The 16,469-nt window shown below is 38.9% G+C and overlaps 1 protein-coding gene across 1 annotated transcript in view; it reads left to right on the top strand.

Moving 5' to 3' along the window:
• Positions 1-16,127, top strand: part of LOC121376304 (alpha-N-acetylgalactosaminidase-like) — a 32,459-nt gene extending 16,332 nt beyond the window's left edge. Inside the window, exons 2-8 of the mRNA XM_041504143.1 lie at positions 1,587-1,747; positions 2,255-2,429; positions 3,919-4,093; positions 10,908-10,999; positions 11,818-11,979; positions 13,609-13,806; positions 14,836-16,127. Of these exons, the coding sequence (XP_041360077.1) occupies positions 1,590-1,747; positions 2,255-2,429; positions 3,919-4,093; positions 10,908-10,999; positions 11,818-11,979; positions 13,609-13,806; positions 14,836-15,090 (1,215 nt within the window). The 5' untranslated portion in view covers positions 1,587-1,589 and the 3' untranslated portion in view covers positions 15,091-16,127. The remainder of the gene's footprint in view (positions 1-1,586; positions 1,748-2,254; positions 2,430-3,918; positions 4,094-10,907; positions 11,000-11,817; positions 11,980-13,608; positions 13,807-14,835) is intronic.
• Positions 16,128-16,469: the final 342 nt, after the last annotated feature.

Raw genomic sequence — 16,469 nt, 5'->3', positions numbered from 1 at the left:
TAATACAACTGATGAATAAAATAAATACGTTTACAAAATATCTTGATCAACTACGGTCACCCAAAAAATAAATAAATGTCAGTTAAATATGACTATTGACTTTGTTGCGTTGGACGAATTTATTTTTATATTGCATGTTGTTTAGAGATGAATTTATTTAACAGATGACACTGCCGAATGCGTTCTCAACTCAAATCGTGTCTGGCGTGTGGTTGGTATCGGTACCGTAAATATGTTTAACATGTCATACATTTCATTCCGTCTCAAATAAAGGATGAGTTTTGCCCGAATTTAGAGGGGGTTTTTTAATTTAAAAAATGCCCGAATCTCGATAACATTTATTCACATTTGCATTAAGCACTACCAAACAGCTATAATAGGTTGCATACGAACCACTACGCATTTTACACGGATTACAATTAACGAGTATTAAAGTACAAAATAGAAATGTATTGTTTCACAGTGTAACTAGTTCTGTTCACTTATATGCTGGTCTTAGAAACAAATATGCGTCTGCCAAATCTGTCAATGATCGTATCCATATTTTGAGCGATCGCTCTATGTTATGAGTGCGACACTGCTCAGTCGTACCTGGCTAATAGTCGAGCACAGGTAGGTTTTCACGTGTCACCCATTTAATGTAGCTAAAGTTTACTGCTGCTCTTGAAGTATTATCGAACAATATCCGCGCTACGACCTCAAAATACCTGAAATAAAATATTAAAAACCCATCACAAATAGCTCCAGAATGCACCTCTGAGCATCTACATTTAAAAAAATTCGGGGAAGCATGCCTCCGACCCCCCCCCTCCCCCACCCCTAGACCTCTTGCGCCCTTATAAATATAAATTTACTTCCACCCAATATCTCAACGCACCTCCCCACAAATATGGCTGGCTACGGGCCTGGTCATGTGTATATAGTAGTCACCTCCTACCGCTGGAGTAGGTTAAACTAGTCATATGATGTTCAATTATATAGGTCGCCGGCAGTCGAGATATATAGGTACACCATATCAGTTTAAGAAACGCACCCGAGGCAGTACACAAATCTGGGCTTTCTGTCCAGGTCAGTGGGTTAGTGAATCGTTGTTTGTGGTTAGTGACAGAGACTTCGGTGTAGTGGCCTTACACCTACGTTAAACTCGCTCTGGGCGACAGCCGGTACCCGGATGCAAACCCAGTACCTAGCAGTCTCAAGTCTGATGGCTTAACCACAACACCGCCGAGACTGGCGGCAATACACAGTGTAAAGAATCATACAGACTGAAACTTATTTCCGTGTTTATATCTAATTAAAGTTCAAGCACGCTGTCCTGGTCACACACCTCAACTATCTGGGTTGTCTGTCCAGTGGGTTAGTTGTTAGTGAGAGAGTAGTCGATGTAGTGGTCTTATACTTACCCACTGAGTCGTTAATACTCGCTCTGGTGGAGCCGGTACCGGGCTGCGAACCCAGTACCTACCAGCCCCGTGTTCGTTGGCGTAACCACTACACCACCGATGACGGTTATATGTCGGCCGACTAGATGTTGCTGTGGACGATTGCTAGATTTGTAGACTGAGAATGTGTTCACTCTATTTCAGACAATGATGACAAAGATGATGTTACTCGTCCTGCTAGTGTTACTAGGAGTTACTCACTCGCTGGATAATGGTCTGGCCAGAACTCCGCCAATGGGATGGATGTCATGGCAACGATTTAGATGCAACATTGACTGTAAAGACGACAAATATAATTGTATAAGGTTAGCTGAAGTTCAGTTGTTAAACAATAATTCTTGAAAATGCGCGTGCGTAAGACATATATAGAGACAGTTAATGTTTGTTTTGTTTAACGATTCCACTGGAGCACATTGATTAAATAATCATCGGCTATTGGATGTCAACCATTTGATTTGGTACTTTTGACACGTTGTCATCAGAGGAAACCTGCTAAAAAAAATTCTAAAGTAGCAAGGGATCTTTTATGTGCACCATTATACAGACATGATAGGACATACCACGGCCTTTGATATACCAGTCGTGGTGCACTGGCTGGAACGAGAGAGAGAGAGAGAGAGAGAGAGAGAGAGAGAGAGAGAGAGAGAGAGAGAGAGAGAGAGACAGAGAGAGAGAGAGACAGACAGACAGACAGACAGAGAGAGAGACAGACAGACAGAGAGAGAGAGAGAGAGAGAGAGAGAGAGAGAGACAGAGAGACAGACAGACAGAGACATAATGAATGAGGGAGTGAACTGGGGTATTTTTTACAGCGAGGATCTGTACATGGAAATGGCGGACCACCTGGTGTCTGACGGCTACAAGGATTTCGGCTACGAATACGTCAACATCGACGACTGCTGGGCGGCCAAACAGAGAGACAGCGACGGCAAACTCAGGGCGGACCCAGAGAGATTTCCCAGTGGAATCAAGAAACTCGCCGACTACGTGAGTGTCATAATATACTAGTCACAACAAATTAAGGGTCACATGACCACTGCGCTGAAAAATACAAACAACGAAATCCATCGGTAATTTGGAAAAATACATGTAAATTTAATTCATTATTTAACAACAATTTCATACAGGATTCATTCCATTTCAAGCAACAAAAACAACAACAAAAACCCACACAAAAACATGCGCTCTAAAATAATCGCACCCTTCTTTTTAAAAGTCACAGACGCATCTCGCGTCCATGACAAAGTCAGTAGCGGGTATGGCCGCCGTTAGCTGCAAGGTGTGATGCAGCGCTGAGGCACGGAGAGTACGATGTTCCTGAGAGTCTGTTGGGCATGTTCTGCTATTACTGCTGCAAGAAACGGGGTAGCTGGTTCACATCAACAGGCAGGGAAGGGGGGGTGGGTGGGTGTGTTCAGCCACTCGTCATCCAAGAACGTCCAAGCAGATAATACTCGATGGGCGCCAAATCAGGAGAGCGGGCGGACCAGTGCATCCTGGTGATCCCCTGATGCTGCAGGAAGTCTGTGGCGACCCGACATCTATGAGTAGTGGTGTTGTCGGCACGCAAGGTGGCGCCTGGTCCCATGCCTTGCAGAGTAGGTTGGATGTGGGGGCGAACGATCTCATTTGTGTACGGTTGGCTAGTTAGGGAACCTTGAACGACGTACAGGGGTTTTAAGGTGGATGCTGCCCCACACCATTACTGATCCGCCCCCATGGCGGTCGATCTCCCGAACATCGTCTTAAATGAAGCGCTAGATCCCACCCCACACCAGACGCGTTTCCTGTCGTCATTGAAGGCAACAGTGACACGAGACGCATCCTTGACCTGCCTCGTGAAGACGGCTGAGAATTGGCGACGCGTTGACGTTTACGTGACCGCATTCATTAGCTGACGACTCACCGTGGTAGAGGTGATCGATCGATCGTGCTGTGTGGAGATGCTAGGGAAACAATCCTCATGCCCGCTGGTGTAGCGTGGGTGTCCGAAGCGGGGTCGCTCGGTCTGTCTGTGAGTGACATGGAAAGGCACTTGCAGCCATTGGATGACGGAATGGCTCATTTGCAGATGTCGCACCACTTCTCGCATGGATACACCATTGTTCTTGGTGGCATGGTTATCCAAAGTGAGATACCAACAAACTTTATACCCAGTCTACCAGATTCAAACATGAAAAGTAGTCACATATAAAGGAGTTTCACGTGAAAGGCTGATGCACGTGCAATCTGCAATGTACTGGTCACGTCTGTAACCTACTTTTTATTATCTGTCACTGCCATGATATTTTTTTACAATTTTTTTAAAAAACGTAGGGTCAAAATTCATAGTGGCCCTTAACTTGTGAGTTCTAAACATGTTTATTATAATCAGTGGATTGATGGGTGGGTGGTTGGGTGGATAGACGCATGGGTGGATGGATGGATGGATGGATGGATGAATGGTTGGATGATAAATATCCTGTTGTTTTATCAGGTTCACAGTAAAGGTCTCAAGCTTGGTATATACGGAGATTTCGGAACCCTGACTTGCGGAGGATATCCGGGTAGTAAATTTTACGAGGAACTGGACGCCCAGACTTTCGCTGACTGGGGGGTCGACTCGTTGAAACTGGATGGTTGTTATTCAACTATAGATGACTATGCTGTTGGTGAGTTGTTATTCAACTATAGATGACTATGTTGGTTGTAACTTGTTATTCAACTATAGCTGACTATACTCTTGGTATGTTGTCATTCAACTACAAATGACCGGCCTCGGTGGCGTCGTGGTTAAGCCATCGGTCTACAGGCTGGTAGGTACTGGGTTCGGATCCCAGTCGAGGCATGGGATTTTTAATCCAGATACCGACTCCAAACCCTGAGTGAGTGCTCCGCAAGGCTCAATGGGTAGGTGTAAACCACTTGCACCGACCAGTGATCCATAACTGGTTCAACAAAGGCCATGGTTTGTGCTATCCTGCCTGTGGGAAGCGCAAATAAAAGATCCCTTGCTGCTAATCGGAAAGAGTAGCCCATGTAGTGGCGACAGTGGGTTTCCTCTCAATATCCGTGTGGTCCTTAACCATGTCTGACGCCATATAACCGTAAATAAAATGTGTTGAGTGCGTCTTTAAATAAAACATTTCTTTCTTTCTTTCAACTACAAATGATTATGCTAAGTTGTTATTCAACTATAGATGATTATACTGTTGGTAAGTTGCTATTCAACTGTAGACGCCTTTGCTGTTGGTGAGTTGTTATTCAACTATAGATGACTATGTTGGTTGTAAGTTGTTATTCAACTATAGCTGACTATGCTCTTGGTATGTTGTCATTCAACTACAAATGATTATGCTAAGTTGTTATTCAACTATAGATGATTATACTGTTGGTAAGTTGCTATTCAACTGTAGATGACTATGCTGCAGGTAAGTTGTTATTCATCTATAGCTGACTATGCTCTTGGTATGTTGTTATTATTAAACTACAAATGATTATGCTAAGTTGTTATTCAACTATAGATGATTATACTGTTGATAAGTTGTTATTCAATTATAGATGACTATGCTATTGGTAAGTTGTTATTCAACTATAGACGACTATGCTTTTGGTAAGTTGTTATTCAACTATGCTGTTCATAAGTTGTTATTCAACTATAGATAACTGACGTTGGCAACTTGTTATTAAACTATAAAACACTCGGCTAAATTTTACGAGGAACTGGACACACATGCATTCACTGACTGGGAGGTCGACTCGTTGAAACTCGATGGTTGTTATTCATCTATATATGACTATGCTGTTGGCAAGCTGTTATTCAACTATAGATGACTATGTTGTCTGTAAGTTATTATTCAATTATAGATACTATGCTATTGGTAAGCTGTTATTCAACTATAGATGACTATGTTGTTTGTAAGTTGTTATTCAATTATAGATACTATACTGTTGGTAAGTTGTTATTCAACTATAGATACTATGTTGTTTGTAAGGTGTTATTCAACTATAGATACTATGCTATTGGTAAGTTGTTATTCAACTACATGTGACTATGCTGTTGGTAAGATGTTATTCAACTTTGGGTATTATAACAAGTTGTTATTTAAAGCTAAGTTCTCGAGCATACTTTTATTATCTGATCATTTGTGACCGGCCTCGGTGGCGTCGTGGTTAGGCCATCGGTCTACAGGCTGGAAAGTACTGGGTTCGGATCCCAGTCGAGGCATAGGATTTTTAATCCAGATACCGACTCCAAACCCTGAGTGAGTGCTCCGAAAGGCTCAATGGGTAGGTGTAAACCACTTGCACCGACCAGTGATCCATAACTGGTTCAACAAAGGCCATGGTTTGTGCTATCCTGCCTGTGGGAAGCGCAAATAAAAGATCCCTTGCTGTTAATCGGAAAGAGTAGCCCATGTAGTGGCGACAGCGGGTTTTCTCTCAAAATCTGTGTGTTGAGTGCGTCGTTAAATAAAACATTTCTTTCTTTCTTTTTTTCTTTCTGATCATTTGTAGTTGATTTTCATAACGTCGCACGTTATTTGCCGATATCCTAGGCCATATATTTACCACTTAAAATCGTAACTTTCTCCGTTAACACACCCTGAATCCAGACGCTGATTCACTTTGTTGTGTTAGTATTCAAAATGTGACGATAGAAATGTATATTGTATGAAGGAAGGAAAGAAATGCTTTATTTAACGACGCACTCAGCACATTTTATTTACGGTTATATGGCGTCGGACATATGGTTAAGGACCACACAGATATTGAGGGAGGAAAGCCGCTGTATAATTTAACTACGCATGTACATGTTCATCAAAATACATCTGAGTATGTATTATGGTTTGATCTTAAAGACACCATATTATCTAGAAATTCATCTAATATCATTATAGGTGTTGTATATATACCGCCTGAAGGATCGCCTTATTTTAATAACGATACTTTTAATGTTTTACATGGTGAACTTAACAACTTATCTAATGAAAACAACATTCTTCTCATTGGCGATTTTAATGCCAGAACGCAGTCACTCCCAGATTATGTAGTTTCTGACACTGAAACAAATAACACAATAGAATTTTAAACTGAATTATCTGATTTTCTGAATGAACCCAACAACTTGTTAAACATAGGAATTTCCCTAGAAAGAAAAAATGAAGATAATTGTAGACCAAATAGTCATGGATATAAACTTACTGAAGTTTGCAAAAATAATAATATGTACATTGTTAATGGAAGAATTAGTGATGATAAATATACTGGTAAAACTACTTGTAAGGGAACCAGTGTTGTTGATTATGCTATAGCCTCGTTATGTGTATTAGAGAAAATTATAAACTTTAAAGTTCTTGATTTTGAAAATGGAATAATCGTTTAGCTGAAAACTACAGTGAAAACGTAAACAGAGAAACTATCAGAACTATCATCTCGGACCTAGATCAGCTAAGTGAACACTTTTCAAAGGAACAGCTTAACGTCACAGTGGACACTATCGGTAATTTATTCAAGGATACGGCAGTGAACACCTTTGGCTACAAACGAAGTAGTATTAGACCCATGTGCGGGAGTAACAAGGCATGGTTCGGTAATCAATGTAGATTACTTAGAAGGAAATACATGGAGTCCAGAACAGCTTACAAGAACTCGAATACAATGGATAACAAACAACATATTTTAAATGCCAGTAAACGATACAAGAATGTAATATTAAAACATTTAAGAAGACATAACTGGAAAACAGAACAGAAACTCACAGATCTCAACCGTCACGACACGCGAGTTTTTAGGAAACTTTTAAAAGAAAAACAAAGTGACTGTAATTTGCCACCATCAGAAACACTCTATCAATACTTTAAAGAAGTAAACAGCAATGTTGACACAACTCTCGAACCAGACTTTATTAAAGATCTAGGAAAAAATAAAGAAAGAAATGTTTTATTTAACGACTCACTCAACACATTTTATTTATGGTTATATGACGTCAGACATATGGTTAAGGACCACACAGATTTTGAGAGGAAACCCGCTGTCGCCACTACATGGGCTACTCTTCCGATTAGCAGCAAGGGATCTTTTATTTGCGCTTCCCACAGGCAGGATAGCACAAACCATGGCCTTTGTTGAACCAGTTATGGATCACTGGTCGGTGCAAGTGGTTTACACCTACCCATTGAGCCTTGCGGAGCACTCACTCAGGGTTTGGAGTCAGTATCTGGATTAAAAATCCCATGCCTCGACTGGGATCCGAACCCAGTACCTACCAGCATGTAGACCGATGGCCTACCACGACACCACCGAGGCCGGTAAAGATCTAGGAAGTAACTGTATCTTAGATAGCCCTATATTACAAGAAGAAATACTTACAGTTGTTAAAAAACTTAAGAATAACAAAGTTTCGGGTCTCGACAACATAATTAATGAATATATTAAGCAAACTATTGACTGTATGATTCCTGTATATGTCAAACTTTTTAATTTAGTATTTGAAAACGGTATCTTCCCTGACTCATGGTTAGTTGGTATAATCAAGCCAATTTATAAAAGTGGAGATAAAGATAATCCTGAAAATTATAGACCTATTACACTACTCGGTTGTCTTGGAAAACTGTTTACTGCCGTGTTAAATAATAGACTAAAGGTGTATCTAGAAACGAATGATATATTATCTGAAGTTTAAGCAGGATTCAGGAAAGATTATTCAACAAATGATCATGTCTTTACACTATATGGATTAATAGAACTGATGAAAGCACGGAAGAAAACACTTTTTGTACTTTTATAGATTTTAACAAAGCTTTTGATTCAGTTTGGAGAATTGGACTTTGGGATAAATTACTTAAAAATGGTATAAATGGTAAATGTTTTCAAGTAATTTATAATATGTACCAGAATATCAAATCTTGTGTCAGCGCACATAATTCTATGACAGATTATTTCCCCTGCTGTGTTGGTGTAAGACAAGGTGAAAATTTATCCCCTTTGTTATTTTCTTTGTTTCTTAGTGATATTGAAGGTACATTTAAAATGAATGACTGCCATGGTATAGGCATAGGCGAATTATTCAGTGATTCTTTAATCCATACGTCAATTGTTCTTTTTATTTTACTCTATGCTGATGACACTGTACTCCTTGCAGATAATTACCAAGATATGCAAAACTCTCTGAATATATTTGATTCGTATTGCACGAAATAGAAACTAACAGTAAATTGTAACAAGACAAAGGTCTTAATCTTTAGTGGGAACAAGAAAGATTACAAAAAGGTGTTTTACCTTGGAAAATCAAAGCTTGATAACGTAGAAAGTTATAAATATATTGGTATAATATTTCACAAATCGAATAGATTTACTAAGGCAAGACACATGTTATCTACACAAGCACAAAAGGCTATGTTTTTTATACTACAAGGCAGATGTCATAATATTTCTATCCAGTGCCAACTAAAATTATTTGACTGCATGGTTTTACCAGTCCTATTATATGGCAGCGAAATATGGGGTTTTGAAAATGTGTCATTAACTGAAAAATTATGTAACCAGTTTATAAAATTGTTATTACCTGTAAGAAAATCTACACCATTGTATATATTATATGGAGAACTTGGACGTTACCCGGTATATATTACCGTAAAAATAAGAATGATCATTTTCTGGTATCGACTAATTACTGGAAAACAGTCCAAGTTGTCATTATTGGTGTACACATTATTACTGAATGATGTTAATAATAACTTTTATAACGACAAATGGATTATGTATGTTAAATCTGTTTTAGATGATATTGGTTGTACATATATATGGTTATCACAATGCAATGGTATTACTAGAGCTTCCATGTTGAAAACGTATATTAATACAAAGCTTACGGATCAATACTTACAATCATGGTATACTTATATTGATAACTCATCTAAAGCTTCAAATTATAAATTATTTTAAAATACTGTTGAATTTGAGACATACATCACAATTATAGAGAGAAAACATTGGTGTCCATTATTACGCTTCAGATTATCAAACCATAATCTTCCAATTGAAACGGGCAGATGGAAAAATGTACCACTACAAAATAGAATATGTCCATTGTGTAATAATTACGATAAGATTACGATATCAGAGATCGTTACTTCATTAGTCTATACCAAATTATATAATGTTTAAATTATTTTTTTAAGAACAATGAAAGAAATCGTTACTTGTGACCATTATTGTATTTTCAGTCTGCTGTCATAAGATGGCGAGGCGAAATATATTTAGTATAGACTTTTATAAACACTTATTTTAACTTTAAGAACGCTGGTGTCCTTAGAAAACTTTCTAGATTGTGAGTTTATTAAATCTGTAGTTATTTGTATTTTACATTAGTAAATGCTGTCATAAGATGGCGAGGCGAGATTATAATTTTAGTTATAGACGAGTATGCTATAGGTAAGTTAACACTACATTGATTTTAAAACACCGTTTTGTATCACCATCTAAATATGTGCTTGTATTTTACATTAGTAAATGCTGTCATAAGATGGCGAGGCGAGATTATAATTTTAGTTATAGACGAGTATGCTATAGGTAAGTTAACACTACATTGATTTTAAAACACCGTTTTGTATCACCATCTAAATATGTGCTTGTATTTTACATTAGTAAATGCTGTCATAAGATGGCGAGGCGAGATTATAATTTTAGTTATAGACGAGTATGCTATAGGTAAGTTAACACTACATTGATTTTAAAACACCGTTTTGTATCACCATCTAAATATGTGCTTGTATTTTACATTAGTAAATGCTGTCATAAGATGGCGAGGCGAGATTATAATTTTAGTTATAGACGAGTATGCTATAGGTAAGTTAACACTAGATTGATTTTAAAACACCGTTTTGTATCACCATCTAAATATGTGCTTGTATTTTACATTAGTAAATGCTGTCATAAGATGGCGAGGCGAGATTATAATTTTAGTTATAGACGAGTATGCTATAGGTAAGTTAACACTACATTGATTTTAAAACACCGTTTTGTATCACCATCTAAATATGTGCTTGTATTTTACATTAGTAAATGCTGTCATAAGATGGCGAGGCGAGATTATAATTTTAGTTATAGACGAGTATGCTATAGGTAAGTTAACACTACATTGATTTTAAAACACCGTTTTGTATCACCATCTAAATATGTTTGCTTAAAAAACTAAATACCTGTGCATTCAAGGGCGGACCCAGGACGCATCTTATGGAGGGGACCAATGAAAAAAGCGCAGGTGGACCAATTCTCTGAAAAACAATGTTCAAAAGAAGAGGCACATTAATTTATATGGGGGGGGGGGGGGGTGAGACAGATCTCTCTGACACCCTCCCTTGGACCAATACTTATGTATATGTGATTTCAACTCATACCGGCCTACTGTTTCAGGTTATCCGTTGATGGAGTTCCGACCTTGTGTGTTATGTCATTTCAACTCATACCGGCCTACTGTTTCAGGTTATCCGTTGATGGAGTTTTGGCTCAATAAAACTGGAAGACCTATATTGTATTCCTGTAGCTGGCCGGCCTATGTCGTTTCTCACAAAATAGTAAGTGTGATAAAACAAACTTTTTTTTCTTCAAATAACTGTGATTCAATGTACACGCCTTCCAACAGTCATTCCACACATGGCATGTCAGGAGTCATTGTATGTTTCCCGGGATCTGGAGAACTGCAGTCTGCAGGTTTGCTTGATGCTGATCAGAAAAAAAGATGTATACGGCTACGACGAACAACGATAACTATTACTGTATCATATATTTCACTTAAGAAACTATATAGTACGACACGAATTATGGTGCACATCTTTACACAGGGTGTTATACCCTTTCGTCTGGATACAATAAAAGAGGGGGGGGGGGGGGGGGGGGGGGTAAAATATAAAAGAAAAGTGTAAACCATTTATTCAGACTTTTACGTTGATATTTTGAATACTAAATGACCTTACTAATAATACAATAGCAAATTTACGGATTTCCCTCCTTTTATGTATTGCACTGTATGACAAACGTGTGGGTTTATTGAAGGATGGTGGCGGGACGTAGCCCAGTGGTAAAGCGCTCGCCTGATGCGCGGTCGTCGGTGGACCCATTGGGCTATTTCTCGTTCCAGCCAGTGGATCACGATTGGTATATCAAAGGCCGTGGTATGTGCTGTCCTGTCCTGAGAAATAGCCTAATGGACTTACCAACGGGGTTCGACCCCAGATCGATCGCGCATCAAGCGAGTGCTTTACCACTAGGCTACGTCCTCCCTCCTCCTCACTCTCCCTCTAACGACTGCTTACGACTGGTACCTCAAAGGCTCTTGTTTATCTGAATAGACACCAAATAAAACATTCCTTTCTTTCCTTTCGCTGGCGTGTAGCCCGACTATGCCGCTATAGCTAAGAGCTGCAACATCTGGCGCAACTACGGAGACATTGACGATTCGTGGAGCAGCGTCACCGACATCATCCGCTTCTACGGCAACGACATCGGCAACTTCAGCTCGTTCGCTGGGCCCGGCAACTTCAACGACCCAGACATGGTGAGAACAGTGGCGGGCACACAATGAGAGTAAATTGTAGGGGTTTTATCTTCATGGAGTCCACATTTAAGGCGCACACCCCAGTTTCAACCCGTGAAAATGGACACGAAGTTTAGTTAATCTAAAAACGTGTAACACAAGTTACGTCAGAGATAAACAAGCATCTGTGACGTTGAAACTGTGAAATACCCATAAAAATAGACTAAACTCGACTCCATAATCGTTACTTCTCAGACGCACGTGCGTTTTTAAAAATATGAAAAATGCATTTTGTTATATTAGAAACACCATGATGACGAGAAACACTTCGGATGTACGTAAATGGATTATCTAAACAATACAATCTTAGTAATGTCTGATTTCAGTTATCAAAAACGGCTCTAATAGTGCAAAATATGTCTTAGTGTTTAAAGACAAGGGTCAGTCACTTTTATATATATATATCAAGGCCATGACAGTAGTATTTACCTATGCTTCTTATATTTACTAGAGCTGCAACGAATACACCCAAGTGGCGAATACGATACGAATCACGAATATGGGGTCTCGAATACGAATAAAATATTCCCTAATACCAATAATTACAGATAATCTACCAATACTGTATTACTGACTTTCTGAATGAAGCAAGCCACCAGTGAACAAAAGTCAAAAATAGCATTTAAATAGTAGGACGTGTTTAACATTAAACTTTGGAATGGTAGACGCTGAAAATTAAAACATTTAAATAGTAGGACGTGTTTAACATTAAACTTTGGAATGGTAGACGCTGAAAATTAAAACATTAAATGCCAGTTATAAAAACAAAATTAGAAGATCCAAAACAGACTGCTTAAAATACTTCGGTTTGTACATACAGCTTACAAACTGTTATCTTATTAAATTTATATAAATAATAATAGTAATAATAATTAAAAAAATAAAAATAAAAATATAAAAAGAACCCGAATATATTCGGTTCTTTGAGTACCGAATAACGAATACATATCGCGGATAGCCTGTATTCGGTGCACCGAATACGTGAGGGAATCGTTGCAGTTCTAACAGGGCCGTAGCTAGGATTTTTTGTTTGGGGGGGGGGGGGGGGGGGCAACTGAGTAGTTAATAGTCTAAAACTCTTTAAAAAGTGAAGAAGAGAATTTTCTTTAAGTTTCTTTAATGCTTTCCAGATTTTTTTGCCCCCCCCTTGCCCCCCCCCCCCCCCCCCCCCCGCTAGCTACGGCCCTGTCTAACATGTACTCCATTTTTAAAACAGTAATGAAAAGATGATACCTCAAAAGAGTTCCTATAAGTATTTAAGTTTTAAAATCCTTTACGGACAAAATGTCTCGACATCTCAAAAGAGTTCCTATAAGTATTTAAATTTTAAAAACCTTTAAGGACAAAATGTCTCGGCTTCCACTAAGTTCGCAACTTTCCAGTGAATGAACCGACCCCACTTCCATCCTCCCGCTCTGAAATATCTTCGACAGGCCTTCATTTGCTATTCATGCTCCTTCATCAACTTACTGTTCTTCTTCAGCCGTTACAATGTATTACATATTACAGGAATGTACTTTACAACTATGTCACATCACCTCAATGACTCCGTAATACTGCATATATGTGTTATACTGTGTTATATTGTAGATCATAGTCGGTGACTACGGTTTGAGCTTTGACCAGCAACAAGTCCAGATGGCGCTATGGGCAATAATGGCGTCACCGCTTCTGATGTCTAATGACCTAAGAATTATCCGAGCAGAATCCAAAGCAATCCTGCAAAATAAGATGGCGATATCAATAAACCAGGATCCACTGGGGATACAGGGAAAGAGAGTGTATATGGTAAAAACATATAATGTTGTGTATTCAGAGACAGTTATGTATGCTTTTAGAGAGGGTTGTTCCTTTTAAGGTCTGCATGGCAACAAATTGTCAAAAACATGTTGCATAATTTATGCGAAAACACTTTCATATGTTGACGGTAAAGGGCAAATGCGTGATTTTTCTCCCATTCCTAGTCATACAAGATTTATTCCATATGGGCTGACGTCATGGAATCATGGAATGGCCTATCTTATATATATATATGTGTGTGTGTGTGTGTGTGTGTGTGTGTGTGTGTGTTGCATAGTGTATTATTCTTGTATGCAAGAACACTTTCATATGTTGACGATAACTGATCCCACATAGGTACATATTAATGAGGAAGGAAGGAAGGAAATGTTTTATTTAACAACGCATTCAACACTTTATTTACGGTTATATGGTGTCAAACATATGGTTAAGAACCACACAGATATTGCGAGAGGAAACCCGCTGTCGCCACTTCATGGGATACTCTTTTTGATTATCAGCAAGGGATCATTTATATACACTATCCCACAGACAGTTATGGAGCACTGGCTGGAACGAGAAATAGCCCAATGGGCCCACCGACGGGAATCGATCCTAGATCGATCGCGCATCAAGCGAGCGCTGTACCACTGAGCTACGTCCCGACCCATATCAATGAGATTCTGTTTGTCTTGTATATGTGTATGTGTACTACTACTGTCGTAAACATATGGTATAGTATTTTACGAGAAGGTGGTGGAATACAATTTGCCCTTATTGTCTTTGCTCGGAAAATGCTCAGTTCCCCATTCGTGGGCTGACGGGTGGGGGTATCCTCAAGACCCCACCCCACCTTGTGTCATATGCATATCACTATTACTAGGCTGACATGGAATTGTTTAATGCTTTGATGCTAAAATGTTTATGATTATTTTAACTATTATGTTGTAAACGCAATTGATCAAGAAGGTTAAGGTCACAGAAAAATGTAGCTATAATGCAATATAATTTAGATTTTATGCGTTTTTTTCCTTTCAGAACAATAAGTTTGAAATTTGGACAAGACCTCTGAAAGGTTCAAGATTTGCTATTGCCGCGGTGTATTATGGGACTGGAGGAGGACCAACAAGACAAATGACGTCATTAGGGAAGATTAGATTGACCAATCCAAATGGATACAGCCTGACTGACGTGTTCACGGGCCAGCCTGCTGGAATATACAGCCTGAACACAACTTTAACTTTACGACCCAACCCGTCCGGCGTTTTGTTTTTCTTAGCTGTCCCACAGTGAGCCCAATTACTGCAGTAGTCACTCTATGCAGACCACTTGTCTACAGAGGACAACAATAAAATAAACAGACATGATACAGTTTGGCCTTTAAAGACATGTGTATCGACAAATCATAGGTTTTTTTTAACTGTCACCTCGATAAACACGAATAATTTAACAATTAACTTTCATTTGTTCTGTCAATCACAAAAGGTTTGACGTTTATAAACTCAAAACTAAAAGAAACATGATTCATCAAACACGAGTTCTCTTCTCGAGTGCCCAATAATCAGTTAGAATTATCTCCCTTTAACATCAAATTATCTCCCTTTAACACCAAACTGAATGGTCTAATTAATAACTAGTAAACTCTTTTACAAGTCACAAAACCACAATACTGAACTGTGTAACATGCTAGTCTCGGTCAGCCTCCAGAACTAAACAGTTTGTCTATGGGCCTCAACAGAATGTTTGACTTAGTTTTGACTTTAACTATTCAGACATAACCCCTCTTATCACGTATCACCTCTAACACACGTCCAAGTCAGTCCCCACGAATTCCTGGGTGTATTCTCCGCTACAAGAACAATGTCTCCAACGCTAACGTTTCTCTTTGGTAAAATCCATTTGTGTCGCTCTTGGAGCAAAGGTAAATATTCTTTCTGCCATCAACTCCAAAATAAGTCTGCCAGGTATTGCACCTGGCGCCATCTGCGTTTTACATAATTGTCTGTGTTACTGAAGTTGCCCGGGGACAAATGTTCACCTGGTTGTAGAAGTAATGGGTGATTAGGTGTAAGTGCTTCTAAGCATCCTGGTTCGTTTGGCACTATTGCTAGACCATCGTCCCACATCGATTTTCACTGCTCTGGGGATGAATCCGTGGGAGAAAAATAAAAAATAAATAAAAAAGGTTATCATCAACAACGTTTATCTCCCTTGATTTTAAAAACACACATTCTTGGAGATAGAGATTGGGTATTTAATTTTAATGAACTAATTAAGAAAATGAGGATGTGATTTACACAACATCCCCGGCCAGTGCAAATAAAATTTTAAAATGCCATTTTATTTAACAATGGACATAGGAACTAAATTGAAAATAAATCAAAGCAAAGCCTAGGTATATGTCTGTAACTACAGGTACAACAATGAGATAAACGTATGAGCGTGGCAATGGACAGGCACAGTATATAGAGTACAGTTAAATAAAATAGCTTGCAAGACGTGTTGTAAATGGTAAACTATCATTCCTTTTAATAAATCATGAGATACTTGTTCGACCACCACTCCTACCACGTCACAGAACGGCCAGACGTCACTGGTGCACGCTTCATCTGCGGTGGCAACGTGTTCAGTGGGGTCGAGTGATGTTCACTGATGAGTCCAGGTTTAGTCTC

Source organism: Gigantopelta aegis, chromosome 6 (genome assembly GCF_016097555.1).
Source record: "Gigantopelta aegis isolate Gae_Host chromosome 6, Gae_host_genome, whole genome shotgun sequence".
In the NCBI taxonomy this organism is placed as follows: domain Eukaryota; kingdom Metazoa; phylum Mollusca; class Gastropoda; order Neomphalida; family Peltospiridae; genus Gigantopelta; species Gigantopelta aegis.
The sequence above is the reverse complement of the archived record's forward strand: the minus strand, read 5'-3'. Positions and strand labels throughout refer to the sequence as shown.